The 21,022-nt window shown below is 40.8% G+C and overlaps 1 protein-coding gene across 1 annotated transcript in view; it reads right to left on the reverse strand.

Annotated features, from left to right (window-relative positions):
- Positions 1-21,022, reverse strand: part of MSH3 (mutS homolog 3) — a 290,671-nt gene that overhangs the window by 177,970 nt on the left and 91,679 nt on the right. The window contains exon 10 of the mRNA XM_077462464.1: positions 2,108-2,228. Coding sequence (XP_077318590.1) covers positions 2,108-2,228 — 121 coding nt within the window. The remainder of the gene's footprint in view (positions 1-2,107; positions 2,229-21,022) is intronic.

Below are 21,022 nucleotides of genomic sequence, written 5' to 3' on the forward strand. Positions count from 1 at the left end.
GTTTGACTTTATATTACTATTTCCCAGGTCATTTTGGAGGCAATAGAGTTAATTGATATCCATGGTTTGGAGCTACGCTGCTGCCCTCTGAAATTGTACAGATTCTCCTCGCATTATAGGTGGATTGTGGGGGTTTATATAGGTGTTCGACTGGGGGTGTCAAATATTAGGAGAGGGTGGTAATCATCCACTGTATCATGTATTCCTCCTCTCCTTTGTGAGGGTGGTTTATTTCTAACATTTTATACAGATATGGTTTATTGGGGAATGGGTTACATCTATATAGGGATGGTGGTAGAGGGATTTTTATGTATGGAGCCAGTATTGGGGATTTAGGGATTTTTATATGGTTGTTATTTATCTTTGCTATTGATAGCTTAATAAATGTTGGCAATTTAACTCTTTAGGGTGTATTAGCATCAATTTCTTTTTTGTTTTTTTCTTTTGGAGTTATTACAAGACCTTCAGGAGAGGACTAGGCAGAACATGTAATACATGTGAAAAACAACAGAACTGCACAGGTCCGTCCAGAGGGTGGTCCCTCTGGTAATAACCCTGCAGCCCGCTTCCTGCAGCTCAGTACGTCAACAAGCAGTATAATGTAAACTAATAGGAGGGGAGGGTACTGTGTCCGTCAATGAACTTCAGAGAAAAGGATTTTACGGTGAGTACAAAAATCCTATTTTCTTTCGTATATTGACAGACACAGCTCCAGTAATCTTGAATGTAGGGATGTCCCCAAGCAGTGTCATAACGAGGGGTGGGAACAGCAAACATAACTTCACCCACAACCAGAGGTGCTCTCCAATGGAGGAGTCACCATCTGAACCAACCACATCAGAACTTGCAGTCAACATATGCATCAGAATGCATTGACAATCAAAATGTAACTTTCTGTAACAAGAAGAAAGAGTGTACATTGCAACATTACAAGATGATGCTGAGGGACAGTCCACCGCTGGCGCATGGAGGAGCACCATTTGGCAGGTGAGTGGAGGATCAGATAAGTAAAATAATTTCTCTTCTTCCCTAGAATAAATGAGACGTTAAAGCTTGCAGTCTCAGCCGAACAGCAAGGGATGTTTTTTAAGTTATCTGGAGTTTAAAATGAAAGCAGAGCTCCACCCAAAAGGAGAAATTTTGCTTTAAGGACTCTGCCTCAATTTGGTCAGGTACCCACTCTCACTTCTGCTCCAACCACCTAGGTAATCGGAAGAAAAATTGCTCCTCCCTCCCTTCCCCCTAAAGTCTTCTGGGACACGACAGGTTCTAGAGGACTGCTTGACCATTCACGATGCGCAGCGGGCACCCAGCTGTGAAGCCGCAAGCTGCCACAACCGGGTGCCCATAGTTAAGATGGCAGTACAGAGGAAAGACGACAGCAGGTGAAACCAGCTGGGATGAGCACACCGCTGGATCGCGGGAAATGGGAGTGGCTGTTTTTTTTTAAAGTCAGCAGCTACAGTTTTTGTAGCTGCTTACTTATTTTTTTCACTGAAGACTGAAGGTCCTCTTTAAGAATTCTTTGTTTAGGAAAAGCACCTTACCTGAAGGACGGAAGCAAAAATAATGGCATCATCAACTGCAACACTCAAGGCTGAAGGACACTTTACCAGAATGCTATAATACACCATGCTTAAAGTGATTGTTAACCCACTTTCAGTAATTTACATACTCAGTTCTATATTCTAATACAGTGACCCACTGTCTCTGTTTCATTAAAAAATACCTCCTTATTTCACCATATTTCACAGCAGCTCCCGGTGCTCATGTAACCGGCTGTGTTTCCTTCCTGCCCATCTTGCAGAGGCAACAGGCGAGGCTGAGATTTCCCAACACGAGGAGGACAGAGGAGACACACACAGGAGAGCAGGCTGCGGATGACAGAGGCACGCAAACAGACCACGGTATCAGGGGTACAGCAGCCATGATTATTATGGTCTGTTTGCAGAGGGGAGGGTATAGCCAGGCAGGAACAGCCAGGTATTACAGGGTGACATATTACACAGCACAAGCACTGTGCTGCGTGCTTTAAAGGAACAGAATTTTAACAAATGTTTTAAACAAAAGGAGAATTTCCTTTACAAAAAGTTAAAATTATACTTACTTTGGATTATGAAGTATCTTTTCCAAATTAAATTCTTTAAGATATGTAATAAGTGCTGCTAAAGAACAAATTACAGCTCTGTCCAGTTTCAGAATCTGGGTTAACCTTTCAGAACTTGAACCTTAAAAAAAAATAAAAAAATAAAGGATTTAGAAATATTTTAAAATTGTAAAAGGTTTTAAAAAAATTTATTGATTTAAAGCATTCCATAATTTTCAAACAAACAGAATATTTCAAGGCTGTGTTTTTTTATTGCAAATGGATACTAATAAAATGAGCAAACATTTAGCTCTTTTGTACAGTAAAACTCATTCACCGGTTCCTGTCATACAACAAGGTGAGAAATAGCTTTTCATCTTTCCATTATGTTTAAGGACAGCATCAAAAATGTCATGTGTAAAGGCCAGTACTCAAAGCAAGCATAGGCTGTGGCTTAGTCTAAAGAAAATCTCATAAACCATTAAGGCTCCATGCACACTGGCTTAAAAAGGTTTTGTGTTCTGCCTGTAGAAGCAACTCAATGTTTTCCTACGTGTCCATGCATATTAAAAAAAAAAAAAAAACCTTTTGGTTCGTTTTTCTGATTGGAGCTTACTGACAGAAAAAAAAAAAAAATGTAAAAAAAGACTCTCCTAAACTCATCTAAACTCTATCTGCTCTATATGAGGGGTTTTTTTTTACTCCCAAGAGAACAGACATTTTTAAGACCACTGTGCATGGAGCCTTAGGCTTAAAGGGGTTATAAAGCTTTGTTTTTTATTTTCTAAATAGGTTCCTTTAAGCTAGTGCATTGTTGGTTCACTTTCCTTTTCCTTCGATTTCCCCTCTAAATGTTTTTTTCTTTGTCTGAATTTCTCACTTCCCGTTTCTCCTCAGTAAACTTCACACCATCATCCGAGCGGTGTTTAGTCAGCCAGAAGAGCTTACTGAGGAGGAACAGGAAGTGAGAAATTCAGACAAAGAAAACAAAGAAAAAAAACATTTAGAAGGGAAATCGAAGGAAAAGGTAAGTGAACCCACAATGCGCTAGCTTAAAGGAAACTATTTAGAAAATAAAAAACTAACCTTTACAACCCCTTTAATGTATATAGGATGTTTTTACAACCTCTCCTGAACGATTTAACTTGACAGATAAAAACCCACGTTTAAAATACCCATTTTGCCGCGTTTACGGGCCACATCTAGTGGCGTTTTGCCGTGTTTGCGTTTAGAGGCATTTGAAAAAAAAATTATGTTTTTTTTAAATAACCAAAAATGAAAAACGCCTGTAAATGAAATGCGGCTAAACGCGGGTACCACGTTTAGCGTCCGAAACTTGTGCGTCTGAACGAATTTTTTTGTCTTCAAAGAAAAGCCTCTAAAGGCTTCAGGGGCAGCTGAAAAAAGCAGCTAACTGCCTCTGAACATAGACGCCCACCACAAACTAACAAAACTAACATTCCTTCATTTCTTGGAATGACTGGAGCAAACCATGTAAGAGGCAAAATATTCGGGACGTTTTTACAACTTCTCCTGAATGAATTAACTTGACAGCCAGTAACCCACATTTAAAATGTCAGTTTTGCCGCGTTTACATGCTGCATTTGCATGCTGCATTTGCATGTAGAAGCATTGGAAAAAGATATATATGTTTTTTTTCGAAAATAGCATCCTGTAAACGAAATGTGGCTAAACGCAAGTTACTGTGTTTAGCAGCGTTTAGCGCTTGAAATGCCTCTAAACTCAGCGTCTGAACTCATTTTTTTTTTTTTTTGCTTTCCAAAAAAGGCCTCTAAACTCAACTGCCTAAAAACAACATTAACCACTTGAGATCCGCGCTATTGCCAAATGACGGCATTAGCGCGGACCTACATTTCCGGGACTACGTCTATTGACGTCGTCCCGGTTACAAGCGGCCTGCGCGCCCCCTGAGGGGCGCGCGCGGGGCGCTCTGTGATCGGCGAGTCCATGAGACTCGCCTGATCACCGATCCGTGCAAGGGGTCGATCCCGACCCCTTATCACATGATCAGCTGTCAGCCAATGACAGCTGATCATGTGATAGAACGGAGCCGGTAATCGGCTATTAAAAAAAAAAGCCGATCACCGGCGGCCGTGATCGGGACATCAGTCCCGATCACGGCCATCAATACAAGGGACCACCTGCCACCTGCCAGTGCCCACCTGCCTCCCGCAGTGCCATCCTGAAGTAAAATAAAACGCAAAAGTAAGTGCCCCCCGTCAGTGCCCCCCGTCAGTGCCCATAGTGCCCACAGTGCCACCCACAGTGCCACCCCACAGTGCCACCCACAGTGCCGCCCATCAGTGCCCAGCAGTGCCGCCCATCAGTGCCCAGCAGTGCCACCTATCAGAGCCACCTATCAGTGCCCATCAGTCCCATCTATCTGTGGTACCTATCAGTGCCCATCCGTGCCACCCATCCGTGCCACTTATCCGTGCCACCCATCCGTGCCATCTTATCTGTGCCCATCTTTGCCCATCAGTGCCGCCTTATCTGTGCCCATCGGTGCCGCCTTATCTGTGCCCATCGGTGCCGCCTTAACTATGCCTATCAGTGCCCACCAGTGCAGCCTATCAGTGCCCACCAATGCAGCCCATCAGTGCCCACCAATGCAGCCCATCAGTGCCCACCAATGCAGCCCATCAGTGCCCACCAATGCAGCCCATCAGTGCCGCCTAATCAGCGCACTTCAATGAAGGAGAAAAATGACCCGTTTGCAAAATTTTATAACAAACTATTAAAACATGATTTTATTTTTTATTTTTTTTGCATCTTTTTTTGTTTGTTTAGCAAAAAATAAAACTCCGAGCTGTAACTAAATACCACCAAAAGAAAGCTCTATTTGTGGGAAAAAAATGATAAAAATTTAATTTGGGTACAGTGTTATATGCCCGCGCAATTGTCATTCAAAGTGCATCAGCGCTGAAAGCTGAAAATTGGTCTGGGACTGGGGGGGGTTTAAGTGCCCAGTTAAGCAAGTGGTTAAACAAACCTGTGTACATGTACTCATACACCTCAAATGGATCACAAAGAATCTGTCTGCATCACCTAATTCTTTTATAATTTTAACGACATGTAAACCCAATCACTAAAATCTCATATAAGCTTTATCAAAGGTCCCTTAGGATTAGATGCACACTCATCACTGAGCACGTGCATTGCTCTTGAACACAGTGCCAGTAGGGTACCAAGGGGTTAACGCTCATAAGCCAAAAGGTAAGTGACTGAGTGGTTAATGTCCACACACTGCAGATTTATCAATAACCGGGTAATGCAAATACTTTGCTGACTAGAAAGTTCTGCATAGTGGAGGGACGATCCCAGTGTTATTATAGATACTGGGGAGTACAGTATGTGTGCTGTTAACAGGCTACACAGAGACCAATATACAGGAGGTCCTAAAATAAAATCTGCACTATACACCACAAGTACTAAGAAGCAATAAGAATCGTTCTACATGGACATTTTAACTTAGGAGTGTACTCACTTTTGTTGCCAGTGGTTTAGACATTGATGGATGCGTGTTGAGTTATTTTGGGGGACAGCAAATTTACACTGTTATACAAGCTGTACACTCACTACTTTACATTATAGCAAAGTGTCATTTCTTCAGTGTTATCACATGAAAAAGGTATAATAAATGGATTCCCACCAGGAGACATATGCCTTCCAGACTCTATAATATGACTCTGGAGGCCGGCTTTCTAGCATTAACCAAAGTAGAAACTACTGAACCTGACAGCCCACGGTCTTTCACAATGTGGGTCTCAATAGCCAAACCGTTAAATTTAGCGTTTGTAAGGTAGGATGGAATACCGGACCTTGTGAGAGAAGATCTGGCTGAGATGGTATGGTCCATGGGTCCCCTACCACCATCTTTACAATCTCTGCATCCCAAGATCTCCTGGGTCAAAAGAATCACCTCCTTTACCTTCCTGCTTGATCCTGCGAAGAAGGCGCGAAAATTGATCCCATGGATCCTTTGTCCATAACACAAAGTTGTCGATTTTTTTTTTTACTCTGGACGCAAATAGATCCATGTCCGGAATTCCCCATCTTTGACATATTGATAGAAAGATGTCGGGGTGAAGAGACCATTCTCTCAGGAACGTCTGTTTACGGCTCAAGTAGTCCGCCTGCCAATTCTCTATTCCTGGAATGAAGACTGCTGATAGGCAAGGAATGCTGTCTAGGATATGATTCACCTCTCTCTGGGCCGCACGACTTCTCGCGCCCCCTTGGTGATTGATATAGGTCCATACTGTGGCACTGTCGGATTGGATCTGGACAGGACAATTCCATAATCTGAGCGTCCATGCTTTCAGGGCCAGACGAGCTGCCAGAATCGCTAGAATATTGATGGACAAGGTCATTCCTGATTTGGACCATCTTCCCTGGACAGACGCTTCTTCTAGGACTGCTCCCCAGCCCAGAAGACTGGCATCTGTTACCACTTTCCAGGTAACTAGTAGAAAGGATTTTTCTTTTTGGAGATTCTTGGTTAACCACCAACTAAGGCTTTAAACCCACTTTTGGGGATAAACGCACTGGGAAGTCTTTCAACTTGGACCTTCTTGTTCCAAGTTGACAGGATACCGTTTTATATCGGTCGCAAATGAAACGGAGCATAAGGAATGGCCTCGAATGAAGCCACCATCCCAACAATCTCATGCAAAGTCAAATAGAAGGATTCTTCTTTGCTTTGATCACCCGAATCAGTTACCTTATGGAACTGATCTTTGCTTGGGGCAAGAACACCCTCCGAGCTGCATAGGACCCAAGTACTCCAATCTCCTTGATTGTTTTAAGGAGGATTTGATTTCGACTGACGGTAGCAGTTCTCCACCTTGTAGAATGGAGACCACTGATCGGATTGACTCCATGCGAAAAAAGAGCGGATATTCAAAAACTGGTTTAGATCTTTGAGATCTAAAATGGGTCTGACATCCCGTTTGGTTTTGGTACAGTGAAAAGGTTTGAATAAAATCCTAACCTTCGCTCTTCCATGGGGACCACCAATATCACCTTTTGAGACAAGAGATAATACAAAGCCAGAAAGAGATAGACTTCTTTTATTCCAGATCTCTGGGAACGCTTGATCTGAGAAAATGGGGAAACGGGAACTTTTGGAACTCTAGTTTGTACCCTAGAGTTATTGAGGAAGTCACCCATCTGTCTCGACACTCTTCCTGCCAAACCCTTGAGAACTGCAGATGTCTTCCCCCTACTCGAGCAAGCGGGGGAGCCCCTTCATAAGGAGGTTTTAGTATTTTGTTTTGTGGGTTTCCTCCCCCAGGGCCTCTTTTGACCCTGGGGTTGACCCTGAGGTTTACCTCTTGAACCTGATGGTTGAGGCCATCGTGACTGCCTGGAGGCTGATGTTCCTGGCACCGGAGAAGAAGCTTGTTTAAAAGAAAAACGCTTAAACTTCTTCTTAACTGGTAAAGGGGAACTTTTTCCATTGGAGATTCTTTGGATATATTTATCCAGATCGTCCCCAAACAACCATTCCCCGTGAAATGGAAAACTAGCCAAGAGCTTTTTGCATGGCGCTTCCGCTGACCAATTTTTCAAGCATAGAAATCTACGCACATGCACCAGCCCAAGTATAAGCTGTGAGGTCTGGAGAATAGAATCTCTCATAGCGTCTACTGTAAAACAAAGCCTCAGATATCCTGGCCAAATCTTGGGCCTGCTGATCAGGAATAATCTTGAGCACCTGTTTAAACTGGTCTTTTAAGGACTGACATACACTGATCACTGCCAGCGCATGCTGAACCACTGAACCTGCCACAGAAATAATGTTTTTAAATAGGAATTCCAACTTCTTATATGTTGGATCCTTCAGCATTTGAGCATTGTCTACCGGACAAGTCAAGTTTTTATTCACAGAGGATATAGCAGTGTCAATTGTGGGAATCCCCCATTTCTTATTAAACTCTTCCTCCATAGCATAAAGTGTTGAAAACTTTTTTGGAGGAAAAAACTTTATCTGGGTGCTCCCACTCAGAATACATAACCTTTTTAGTAATGAATGGATAGGAAAAGCATGAATAGCTTGGGGAGGCTTTGGCGAACCCAAAAGAAGTGGTGGGCTCATCGACTGACTCGGCTACTGGCAGCAAAAATGTGCGGACCAATTCAATGAGAGATTGTACCAACAACCTTTCTTGTGAACCTGATTTTTTTTTTTTAGATGGTGCTAGGCTTCCTTGTGGTGGTAGAAGTCTTTCTATAGCCCTTTTTTTAGGTGTTTTTACCACCCCTTTCCGACCATAGCCGATGCACAAGGCAGAGGTACGACCAGAAGGAACGCATCCACTGCTTGAGCAATAGTCCAGCCCTGCCGCTGCTATTAATGCTCAGCCTGATGCAATAGTAAATGTGTCAAAAGGACGCCTGACGCCAAAACCTCTTTCATGCCCCTCTTGCTCGTATCCCTCTGTCAGCTTGCAGCAGTACTAATGGTGCTTTTAAAAAAAGCAGTCCCGCGCTGGACATTGGAGGACACCAACGCTGCGCTAGCCCCGCCCACCTCCATCACCTATGGCCTCCCTCCTCTTTTTAAAAAATAAAAAAAATAAAAAAGCTTTCCCACACGAGCGTGAGCTTCTGATCATCGTTCTGTGAGGGGAAAAAATAGCGAAGGAGAGAGCCTGGAAGCCACCGAGTAGGGCGGCGTACTGACTGTTTTTTTTTTTTCGTTTTCTCCTGCACTCTTCCTCGTGAAGAGGGGGGGAGTACAGTCCAGGTGGGGAGTGTCTGGTGAGGAGGAAACCCCCCCCCAGACTTACTGGAGGTCTGCTGCTGACTGGAGGAAATGGAAGCTGCTGCTCCGGACAAAGGTATGTGCTCCATACAGCCCCCCAGTGGTGACACATGGCGTGACAACAATTACTAATTAAAAGAGACATTTCATAAGAAAATTCAGAAATTTCTTAGAAAACTCCACTTGCCTTTCCCGCTGCAGGGTTTTCTTTTTTTCTTTGGTAAAAATCAACAGACCCAATCTTCACCCTTCACAGTGGGTTCCGTTAACAAACCATTAGGAGCCGAGACCCTCTGGGAACACACAATCTTGGACCTGCAATAGCATCCCACCAGTAAAATGTTATGGCCTTAATATCAAAAGTACTGGACCCGGGATCTAGCTCTCTTCAAAGAGAAGCGTTTACAGGCAAAACCTAGTTTTATGGGCCATGAGGCCCGGGTACCATTCAATTCGGCCTAAAAGCCACTTTGAATGGATCCATAGCTAGCCCCGGCAAGGATTGCTCCAGAGGAGCTCAGCACAGCATATCTTCACTCATGACCAACACCTTAGACACTGGCGAAAAAAAACGGAGGTACTCCCAGTAGTGGGAGGGGTTATATAGGGAGTGGACTTCTTGTCTTAGGGTGTGCCAGTGTCCATCACCTGAAGGTGGCCTATGACCCACACAGAAACTATGGCTCTGTGTTCCGTGACGTACGATAAGAAAGTATAGTTTTACCCACATTGATCAAAGTGAATAATATAAATGGTCTTTATTAATAATGTACCAAATAAAAGTCTAAATAGACAATGATAATTGTTATTTAGGTAGGGAAATAAAAATTAAAACATCATTCTCAAGGTTAAAACGTATCTAAATTCAAAAAATGTATTGCAGGTTACTAGTCCCTAAATGTGGTGGCTGCATTAGTTTTCTTTTCAGGCATTATTTCCTTTTTTAACCTGGTAATCCTGTGAATAACATAAAAAAGGGTAATCAAATATGACCTACTAATATGGGTAATGCCAACACTCTCTATAAAGTGAAATGTGCATACAAAAATAAATAAATCAAATGTATAAAATTCAGCAAATACTGTGAACAAGAGTGTAAAAAGTTCCAAAGGAAAAACGTGTAATGCTTAAAAAAAACTAAAATAAAGTGACAAGTCATATATATATATATATATATATATATATATATATATATATATATATATATATATATATATATATATATATATATATAATATATAGTGTTTGGATGATACATAACAGTCTATAAACAGTGATCCGTGCAGAAGCAAAATAAAAGGTGACTCTTCAGTGCGACCCTCCTTCATCTGCATCCCCCTCTTATGCCTGCACTCACCAGAGTGCCTCACCCCTACAGGGGTAACAGGCATAATAGCTGTATCCAAATGGCGATGTCCCCCTTGACGAGGTATCCCTCTGGTTTACACAGCTGCAATCCTCAATCACTGTCCACCTCACCAGTGCGATTTAGAAGCCCTCAACAACGGGCATCCATTTTATAGAATCTTCATCTCAGGAAAGGTAAGTGATCCGGATCAGAGATCTGTCCCGCAGGGATCACCGTTAATAGACTGTTATTTATCATTTTCCGGGACTTTTTTATCACACAACACACAAACACTATATTATAGTTGGTTCTACGCCTCCATTTGAGTGCAGCTGTGTTTGATTACACTGATTGCACTTGATTAGGAAAGCCACACACCTGTCTATATAAGACCTTACAGCTCACAGTGCATGTCAGAGCAAATGAGAATCATGAGGTCAAAAGGAACTGCCTGAAAAGCTCAAAGACAGAATTGTGGAAAGGCACAGATCTGGCCAAGGTTACAAAAAAACATTTCTGCTGCACTTAAGGTTCCCAAGAGCGCAGGGCCTCCATAATACTTAAATTGAAGACGTTTGGGATGACCAGAACCTTTCCTAGAGCTGGCCGCCCGACCAAACTGAGCTATCGGGGGAGAAGAGCCTTGGCGAGAAAGGTAATGAAGAACCCAAAGATGACTGTGGCTGAGCTTCAGAGATGCAGTCGGGAGATGGGAGAAAGTTGCAGAAAGTCAGCCATCACTGCAGCCCTCCACCAGTTGGGGCTTTATGGCAGAGTGGCCCGACGGAAGCCTCTCCTCAGTGCAAGGACACATGAAAGCTTGCATGGAGTTTGCTAAAAAAAAAAAAAAAACACCTGAAGGACTACAAGATGGTGAGAAATAAGATTCTCTGATCTGATGAGACCAAGATAGAACTTTTTGGCCTTAATTCTAAGTGGTATGTGTGGAGAAAACCAGGCACTGCTCATCCCCTGTCTAATACAGTCCCAACAGTGAAGCATGGTGGTGGCAGCATGTTGTGGGGGTGTTTTTCAGCTGCAGGGACAGGACGACTGGTAGCAATTGAGGGAAAGATGAATGCGGCCAAGTACTGGGATATCCTGGACGAAAACCTTCTCCAGAGTGCTCAGGACCTCAGACTGGGCCAAAGGTTTACCTTCCAACAAGACAATGACCCTAAGCACACAGCTAAAATAACGAAGGAGTGGCTTCACAACAACTCCGTGACTGTTCTTGAATGGCCCAGCCAAAGCTCTGACTTAAACCCAATTAAGCATCTCTGGAGAGACCTAAAAATGGCTGTCCACCAATGTTTACCATCCAACCTGACAGAACTGGAGAGGATCTGCAAGGAGGAATGGCAGAGGATCCCCAAATCCAGGTGTGAAAAACGTGTTGCATCTTTCCCAAAAACTCATGGCTGTATTAGATCAAAAGGGTGCTTCTACTAAATACTAAACGTAAGGAGGAAAAGTGCATAAATGTAAATAAATGAATGAAAAACGAGCTAGCTGCACACCCCTAAGTATTCGAGAGAGAATAAAAAAAAAAAAGAAGAGTTCCCCTTGGGGTTTTCAGGCAGCAACAAGAAGCAGAGATAAATCCGTAAAAAGTTATATTTATTTTATTGATTCAACGGCTTATTTGCCATCATAGATTTAAAAATACAGGCTCTTTTTTTATTTTTTCATTCTTTTTTTCTTCTTTTTTTATTCTCTCTTCTACTAAATACTGAGCAAAGGGTCTGAATACTTAGGACCATGTGATATTTCAGTTTTTCTTTTTAAATAAATCTGCAAAAATGTCAACAATTATTTGTTTTTCTGTCAATATGGGGTGCTGTGTGTACATTAATGAGAAAAAAAATTAACTTAAATGATTTTAGCAAATGGCTGCAATATAACAGAGTGAAAAATCAAAGGGTGTCTGAATACTTTCCGTCCCCACTATAATATATTATTTGCTGAATTTTATACCTACATTTGATTCATTTATTTTTGTATGCACATTTCACTTTATAGAGACTGTTGGCATTACCCATATTAGTAGGTCATATTTGATGCCTCCTTTTCTTTAATTATGTGTGCTTAATTTGCATATAGGTTCTATTTTCATTTTTGAACAGTGCCACTTTTCTAGAGTTTAACTATTTTTGGACTCCACCTAGGTGGTGTTGCTAATTAGGGAGGCTGCAACTCTCATTTCCTAAGCACGGATACCTGTTACTTTATAATCCTGTGAATAACACACTTTCTGTTCTAGCATGACATGTTCACGCACTCCACAGTATCTAAAAGGTATCTTTGCATTTAAACCACTAATATATATTTTCTCTACCTATACAGTCTGGTCCCTTTTTAAAAATGTTAAAGAAGTCAAATACATCCAGGTCAGTAGGAGTTCAGTGTATCATGCTATGAGTCACACAAATTAAAGAATATTGAATTACTTTATGGATCTGCTTGCTGCAAAGTCTACCTTCCCTCGATATCAGTGCTGGTTTATGTCCTACAGGGACACAGCTATAGAAAATGTTATATTTATATTACGAGGCTGCACACTGGGGTGATCCTGTGTTATAGATGCCAAGTAAAACAATAGGACAATTACATACAAAAACAACAATACAGAAAAATCGGTTCCATTTATCAAATTCCACATTTTGTCACAATGAATAATGTAACAACATTTACATTGATGCAATGTTATAGCTAGAAAAACAATACACTACCTGAAGAATAATCAAAATATACAGTCAGTGATGTGCATATAATCTAATAAACAGTAACAATAAAACAGAGTGGATTTAAAGTGGTAGTAAACTTTTTTTTAATTTTTTTTTATCACGGCTCCCTGCAGGTTTGTTGTATAATGTAACTGCTTCTGGACCACACAACGCACATTTAAAAAATAAATATATATATATATACACACACACACACACACACACACATGCACAGTGTCTTGCGAAAGTATTCGGCCCCCTTGAACTTTTCAACCTTTTGCCACATTTCAGGCTTCAAACAAAGATATACATTTTTTATTTTTTGTGAAGAATCACCAACAAGTGGGACACAATTGTGAAGTGGAACGAAATCTATTGGATTTTTTTTTAACTTTTTTAACTAATAAAAAAATGAAAAGTGGGGCGTGCAAAATTATTCGGCCCCCTTGCGTTAATACTTTGTAGAGCCACCTTTTGCTGCGATTACAGCTGCAAGTCGCTTGGGGTATGTCTATCAGTTTTGCACATCGAGAGACTGAAATTCTTGCCCATTCTTCCTTGCAAAACAGCTCGAGCTCAGTGAGGTTGGATGGAGAGCGTTTGTGAACAGCAGTTTTCAGCTCTTTCCACAGATTCTCGATTGGATTCAGGTCTGGACTTTGACTTGGCCATTCTAACACCTGGATACGTTTATTTGTGAACCATTCCTTTGTAGATTTTGCTGTATGTTTTGGATCATTATCTTGTTGGAAGATAAATCTCCATCCCAGTTTCAGGTCTTTTGCAGACTCCAACAGGTTTTCATCCAGAATGGTCCTGTATTTGGCTGCATCCATCTTCCCCTCAATTTTAACCATCTTCCCTGTCCCTGCTGAAGAAAAGCAGGCCCAAACCATGATGCTGCCACCACCATGTTTGACAGTGGGGATGGTGTGTTGCTTTTACGCCAAACATATCGTTTTGCATTGTGGGCAAAAAGTTGGATTTTGGTTTCATCTGACCAGAGCACCTTCTTCCACATATTTGCTGTGTCTCCCAGGTGGCTTGTGGCAAACTTTAGACAAGACTTTTTATGGATATCTTTGAGAAATGGCTTTCTTCTTGCCACTCTTCCATAAAGGCCAGATTTGTGCAGTGTACGACTGATTGTTGTCCTATGGACAGACTCTCCCGCCTCAGCTGTAGTTCTCTGCAGTTCATCCAGAGTGATCATGGGCCTCTTGGCTGCATCTCTGATCAGTCTTCTCCTTGTCTGAGCTGAAAGTTTAGAGGGACGGCCAGGTCTTGGTAGATTTGCAGTGGTCTGATACTCCTTCCATTTCAAAATGATCACTTGCACAGTGCTCCTTGGGATGTTTAAAGCTTGGGAAATCTTTTTGTATCCAAATCCGGCTTTAAACTTCTCCACAACAGTATTACGGACCTGCCTGGTGTGTTCATTGGTCTTCATGATGCTCTCTGCACTTCCAACAGAACCCTGAGACTATCACAGAGCAGGTGCATTTATACAGAGACTTGATTACACACAGGTGGATTCTATTTATCACCATCAGTCATTTAGGACAACATTGGATCATTCAGAGATCCTCGCTGAACTTCTGGAGTGAGTTTGCTGCACTGAAAGTAAAGGGGTCGAATAATTTTGCACGCACCACTTTTCAGTTTTTTATTTGCTAAAAAAGTTTAAATTATCCAATAGATTTTGTTCCACTTCACAATTGTGTCCCACTTGTTGGTGATTCTTCACAAAAAATTAACATTTTATATCTTTATGTTTGAAGCTTGAAATGAGGCAAAAGGTTGAAAAGTTCAAGGGGGCCGAATATATATATATATATATATATATATATATATATATATATATATATATATATATATATATATATATATATATATATATATATATATATATATATATATATATATATATAAAAAAGATTACATAAGCAGACTGCAGTTCCTCTTTAAACACTGTGCAGCAGAAAGTCAAGTGATTTCAGGGAGGACCAGGCTGCATTTGATGTTCTTGGTATAATAACTAACGTGGGGTTGGGCATGTATTGTTTTCCAAGGTATGACTGTACTTCGATACTTCCAAGTATACTAAAAGAGACAGTTGAAAGAGGACAACTACTGCTTTGCTCAACCTTTAGGCTGGGTTTACATACAGTATATGCGAACGTTTATTGTTTTAAACGCATCCAATTCACATAACATGTGAAATGTGACCGGCTTTCAATGAAGCCTGTTGACAAATTTGCGGGACGACCGCGGTGTGGTTTTGAAAAAGGTCCTGTACATTTTTGGGTGCGGTTTCGGTGCGAATTCAGAGAAAAACTTGCACCCGATTTGTATCTGAACCGGTAAACTGAAATGCACCGGACTCTGGACTGCAAACCGCAGCCGCATATATGTGAACCCAGCCTTAGAAAACAAAGTCTGGGAATCCTTCACTATGTATTAAACGTTTAACCATATAAAGTGAACAAACTACTAAAGCTAACCCAAAACCATTCCAGTTTTTAAAGTACCGTAATATTTCAGATATTTTTCATTGGTAATGAAATTACATTTTAAACCACTTGCCGACCAGCCACTGCTGGCAGAAATTACGTTATGTAACGTCGCTTCGCCCTGTGACCACTAGGGGCTTGCGCCCAGAGAGCCGATGCGAGTGCCCGGCAGCTGCAATGACCTCCGGGCTCCCACAATTGCTTGTGACACACTGAGAACCGGGATCTGCGTGTGTAAACAAAGATCTCAGTTCTCTGAGGGGAGAAGAGACTGATCATGTGTTCATACTTTGTATGAACAGAGATCTGTCATCTCCCCTAGACAGTCCCATCCCTCTTCAGTTAAAACACAGAGAGAGAACACAGTTAACCCCTTGATTGCCCCCTAGTGTTAACCACTTCCCTGCCAGTGACATTTTTATAGCACTGATCGCTGTATAAATGCCAATGGTCCCACAAATGCGTCAAAGGTGTCCGATGTGTAGTCCTGATAAAAATTGCAGATTGCCACCATTACTATTAAAAAAAATTAAAAAAATAATAAAAATGCTATAAATCTATTTTTATTAAAAAAATATGTAGAAGAATACATATCGGCCTAAATTGAGAAAAATTCACTTTTAGAAAAAAAACAAAAAAACGGGATATTGATTATAGCAAAAAGTACAAAATATTGTGGGTTTTTTTTTCAAAATTGGCACTTTTTTTAGAACGCAACAAATAAAAACCGCAAAGATGATCTAATACCACTAAAAGAAAGCTCTATTTGTGGGGGAAAAAAAGGACATTTTGTTTGGGTGCAGCGCCGCACGACTGCGCACTTGTCAGTTAAAGCCACGCAGTGCCAAATCGCAAAAAATGGCCTGGTCATTCAGCAGCCAAATCATCCGGGGGTGAAGTGGTTAAAAAGAGAAATACGAGACATTTAAACAAATTGCACTGGTGTAACAGAGCATTATGAGTTTTTAAATATAGAGCAAAGTTAGAAGCGGTTTGCTTTTATGCCATCACTCTCTAGCTGAATTCTCATACACTCATATGGCAGGGTGTGGAGATTAGTCTCCAATATGGAGCTCCAAAAACAATAGGCTATTTTAGAAAACAAAAGTAAAGACTAGCCTGAAAAACACACAGAAAGGAACCTAGATATCTGAAGCTTGGTCAACTCTCAAGACCAGCAAAAAATATATATCTTTGGACAAAATTTTATACAAGCAGGGACAATAAAAAACAGAAATCTGTTTAATCTTATGAAATATACTTTGAAAACTAAATTAAAATCAAGAATTGCTCATCAAAATTCTAGTACATAATGTCTGTTCTAGCAATAATAAGCTCTCTTTATAAGATATTATTATCTAAGTGTCTACACATAAAATTGGAAGCCGTGGCAGAAAACTATAAATACAGAGTTAAAGAAATACAGTTCTGCTGAAAAATATGGCTTTTAAAAAGATGAACTACAATCAATAAAATATATATAAAAAAGCTTTTTTTTACCAAATTACTCTCCAATCTCCAAATCAATTTAGTAAAATCCAGGGCAATAAATGTCTTCCTGCCTGCATCTACTGTGACATTATGCCAAGCTAATTTTCCCTTTGGCTGGGTTCCACACGCCATCATCTATCTTGGTATCCAGCTACCAGTAAAACTAGCGGATCTATATACTAGAAATTTCCTCCCTATGCTTAAAACCATCCACCGCGATCTCCAAAAATGGAACCAGGGCCCCTTCTCATGGTTCGGAAGAGCAGCAATTGTGAAAATTAATAGTCTTCCCAGACTCCTCTATCTCCTATAGACTTTTCCGATTAAAATTTCGTTAACACTTTTTTCCATATATAGACAGATGTGCAAAAACTTCATCTGGGTCTCCAAACACCCTCCCTTGGGCTGGGATAGACTAGTGACTACACTGAAAGGAGGAATTGGACTTACTGATATCCATAGGTACTACTGGTCGTGCCACTTGGCTAGAATAGTTGACTGGCATCTCCACGCAAAGACTGAAGACTGGATCAAACTTATCGGGATCCCTAGGTTGCCAATCCACCACTTACTGGGATCAGACCTAACGGAATCCCTAGGGAAAGCACTGTTCGTCCCCTGATTGGCCCTACCTTAAAGAATTTCCAGGAGGTGTATAAAAGGTTGAATATAGCCTCTTCACCCTGGCAGCTGACCCCTATCGACCAAAACCCAGACTTCACACCAGGGTTTATGGAGCTCCCCACACATAGCCTACACGCATATCACTCGATTAGGGCAGAAATCTTCTTTGACCAGGGTAAGCTCTTTCAAGCCCTCTCTTCCCGATACCCTTTGCAAAACATTCCTTTCTTCAAATTCCTGCAGATTAGAAAATATTTAAATAGCTCCAAACCACTCTCCAACTGGTACAGAGACTGCACTCCCTTTGAAGCAATCTGCACCAGATCGGAACCCCAAAGACACTTGATATCAGATATGTATTCTCTACTATTGGCAGGTAGCAATCCCAAAGACAACGCGACTAGTCAACAATGGGAAAGGGAACTTGCAATAGATATATCAAAGGACTGGGAGCAAATACACACCCACATACACAAAGGGTCCACAAACTTTTCCGCACAGGAAAATGGATTCAAAAGCCACACAAGGTAGTATAGGACCCCGGATAGAATCCGTAAATACCATCCCAGTGTGTTGGAGATGCAACATAGCCCATGGTTCTATGCTCCACATATGGTGGGACTGCCCACTAAAACAACCCTATTGGAAAGAAGTACACTGCATGATTTCTCATAACGACCTACACCCCAGATTTCACACCGAATCAATGTCTACTTCACCACACATCCTTACCCCAATTGGCCTACAAACGATCCCTCATCCTGCACCTCATCAATGCAAACTGTGTATATCCTTACACTGGAAGGTTAGCTCCCTCCCTAGTATCTCAGAATGGCTTCAACATGCAGGGAGGATCGCCAAAATAGAAGACTTAATCCAACAGGCGAGAGAGACCCCAGTGAATCGCCACAAAACATGGGCCTGCTGGAATCATTTCACAGAATTTGCAGAATTTCGCATTCTATCAAACGTAATACCATAGCTTGACCTGGGGGCACCTGAACAGTGTCAGATAACTAATCCGGATAACTACCTGCACACTTACACTTCACCACCTGTTCCCCATTCTTCCCATACCCTTCCTTTCCCATAGCAGAAACAAAGGTTCCCTAACTGATTCCCGAGCTAAACCACCCATAACTCACATAACTCCAATCTAAATATTAGGAGCTTCTCCCTTGAAACCCATCCCCAACGAGGGATCTGATGTACATGCACTACCCTAGACATAGATTGACTTAAATATACCACTCGGAGAACTGGTAAAATAACATAAGGACCGGTTGTAAGCGCCCAAACCCCCAATTTGTTCCCAACAGGGGTATTTGGGTGCCTTGGTGGTGATCCTGGTTTCTCTACAAACTCCTCATAGAATCCCTCAGCTGTCTCACCTTATTACCCAATGGGCTCGACCTGAATGGACATTTCTGGTTATATGCATTATTTTGTTTAACTGGTTATTGCTGTAGTTTTCATTATCATTATTCTGGCTTTACTTCACATGTATTATGACTGTGTGAATGCAAATTGATATCGGTTTCTTTTCATGTACAATGGAATACCTTAATAAAAAAAAATAAAAAAAATAGAAAGCTTTTTTTTTACCAATAATGTGGTCTGATCTCCAAAATCAATATCCAAAGTCCAACATTTCTTTTGTTTTTACTGCTACAAAATTATTATCATTAATATTATTTATTTTTTTAGCGAGAATGGGGGAATGACTAGATCTTCTGTTAGAGTTTACTATTCTATATGAATAGATTGATGAGATTTTCTCCTCACTTTCTATGCTTGCGATCTTAACAGTCATTTAGACCAAGCAAAAAGACATTAACCACATGCCAACCAGGCCATAGCTGAAAAACAGCTACAGCGCGGACGGCTTATATCTGGGAGCGCACCCATGGACGTCCTCCCAGAATCTTGCTCCCTGGGGCACGCACCCGGGAATATCCGTGACTGCCGGATCCCGAGGACCTGGCGCATCACGGTAAATGGCCACTGACCATTTAGCATCCATACTCAGCAATACTCATCCATCCATCCTCAGCAACACTCATCCATCCACGCATCCATCCATGCTCAGCAATACTCATCCATCCATGCTCAGCAATACCTATCCATGCTCAGCCACCTATACTCAGCCATGCGCTTATCTCCAACTTTCACACAAACCAGTGTATATTATTTGATTTGGATTATTTTTACCAAAGATATGTAGCAGTATAAAATTTGGCCAAAATTTATGAAGAAAAATTCTTAAACTTGCAAAATTTTATAACAGAAAATTATGTAATTAAGAAAAATGTATTATTTTTATTTTATTTATTTTTTTTACAGAATTTTTGGTCTTTTTTCATTTATAGTGTAAAAAATAAAAAACCCAGCGGTAACTAAATGCCACCAAAAGAAAGCTCTATTTTTGTGAAAAAAGGGTCATAAATGTAATTTGGGTACAGTATTGTATGACTGCGTAATTGTCATTCCAAGTGTGAGGGCACCGAAAAATTTAAACTGGTCTGGTTAGGAAGGGGGTTTAAGTGCTCAGTTGTCAAGATGTTAAGCAAAAATCTGCTAAAAGTTTTAACTCCTTAAGTGATATTAATCCCAAAAGCAAACATTATATTGCAGATAACTAATTCTTAAAGGTGTTGGCTGCATTCATTTTCAAGTACCGTTTTTAAGTATCGTAATCTGTCGCCATTCCACGAGTGTGTGCGCAATTTTAAAGCATGACATGTTAGGTATCTATTTGCGCGGTGTAACATCTTTCAGATTATAAAAATGGTCAACTTTACACTTTGTTTTTTTTAATTCATTGAAGCGTATTTTTTCCCAAAAAGTTGCATTTGAAAGACCGCTGTGCAAACAACCGCCATTTTATTCTCTAGGGTTTCTTCTATAAATATAAATTATATAATATAAATTATATACATTTTTATATATATATATATATATATATATATATATGTGTGTGTATTTATATTTTGGTTCTAAGTCATTTTCTAGCAAAAAATCCGGATTTTAACTTGTAAACAATAAGTGTCCGAAATAGGCCTGGTCTTGTAGTGGTTAAATATATCAGCATCTACAGTACATAAGATCAAAAAAATCTGGAGAAATGCAGTGTTGGATGCCAGTGATTTTCGGGCCTTCAGGCAGCATTGCAGTTAAAACAGGCATAATTCTGTGATGGACATGACTGCATGGGCTCAGGAATACTTACAAAAAATTGCTGTCTATGAACACAGTACACTGTGCCATCCAAAACTAAAAGTCAAAACTCCATCATGCAAAGAAGCAGGCATATCTGAACATTATCTAGAAATGCTGTCTTCTCTGGGCCAAAGCTTTTTTTTTTTTTTTATTCTTTTTATTGAAATTATAAAGCTTGGTATAAATACAAAACAGCTTTCGGCATTCCCAAGCACAAAAGTTGCA

The sequence above is a fragment of the Lithobates pipiens genome, unplaced genomic scaffold (assembly GCF_037356315.1).
Source record: "Lithobates pipiens isolate NorthernLeopardFrog02 unplaced genomic scaffold, aLitPip1_a1.2 Scaffold_3, whole genome shotgun sequence".
Lineage (NCBI taxonomy): Eukaryota > Metazoa > Chordata > Amphibia > Anura > Ranidae > Lithobates > Lithobates pipiens.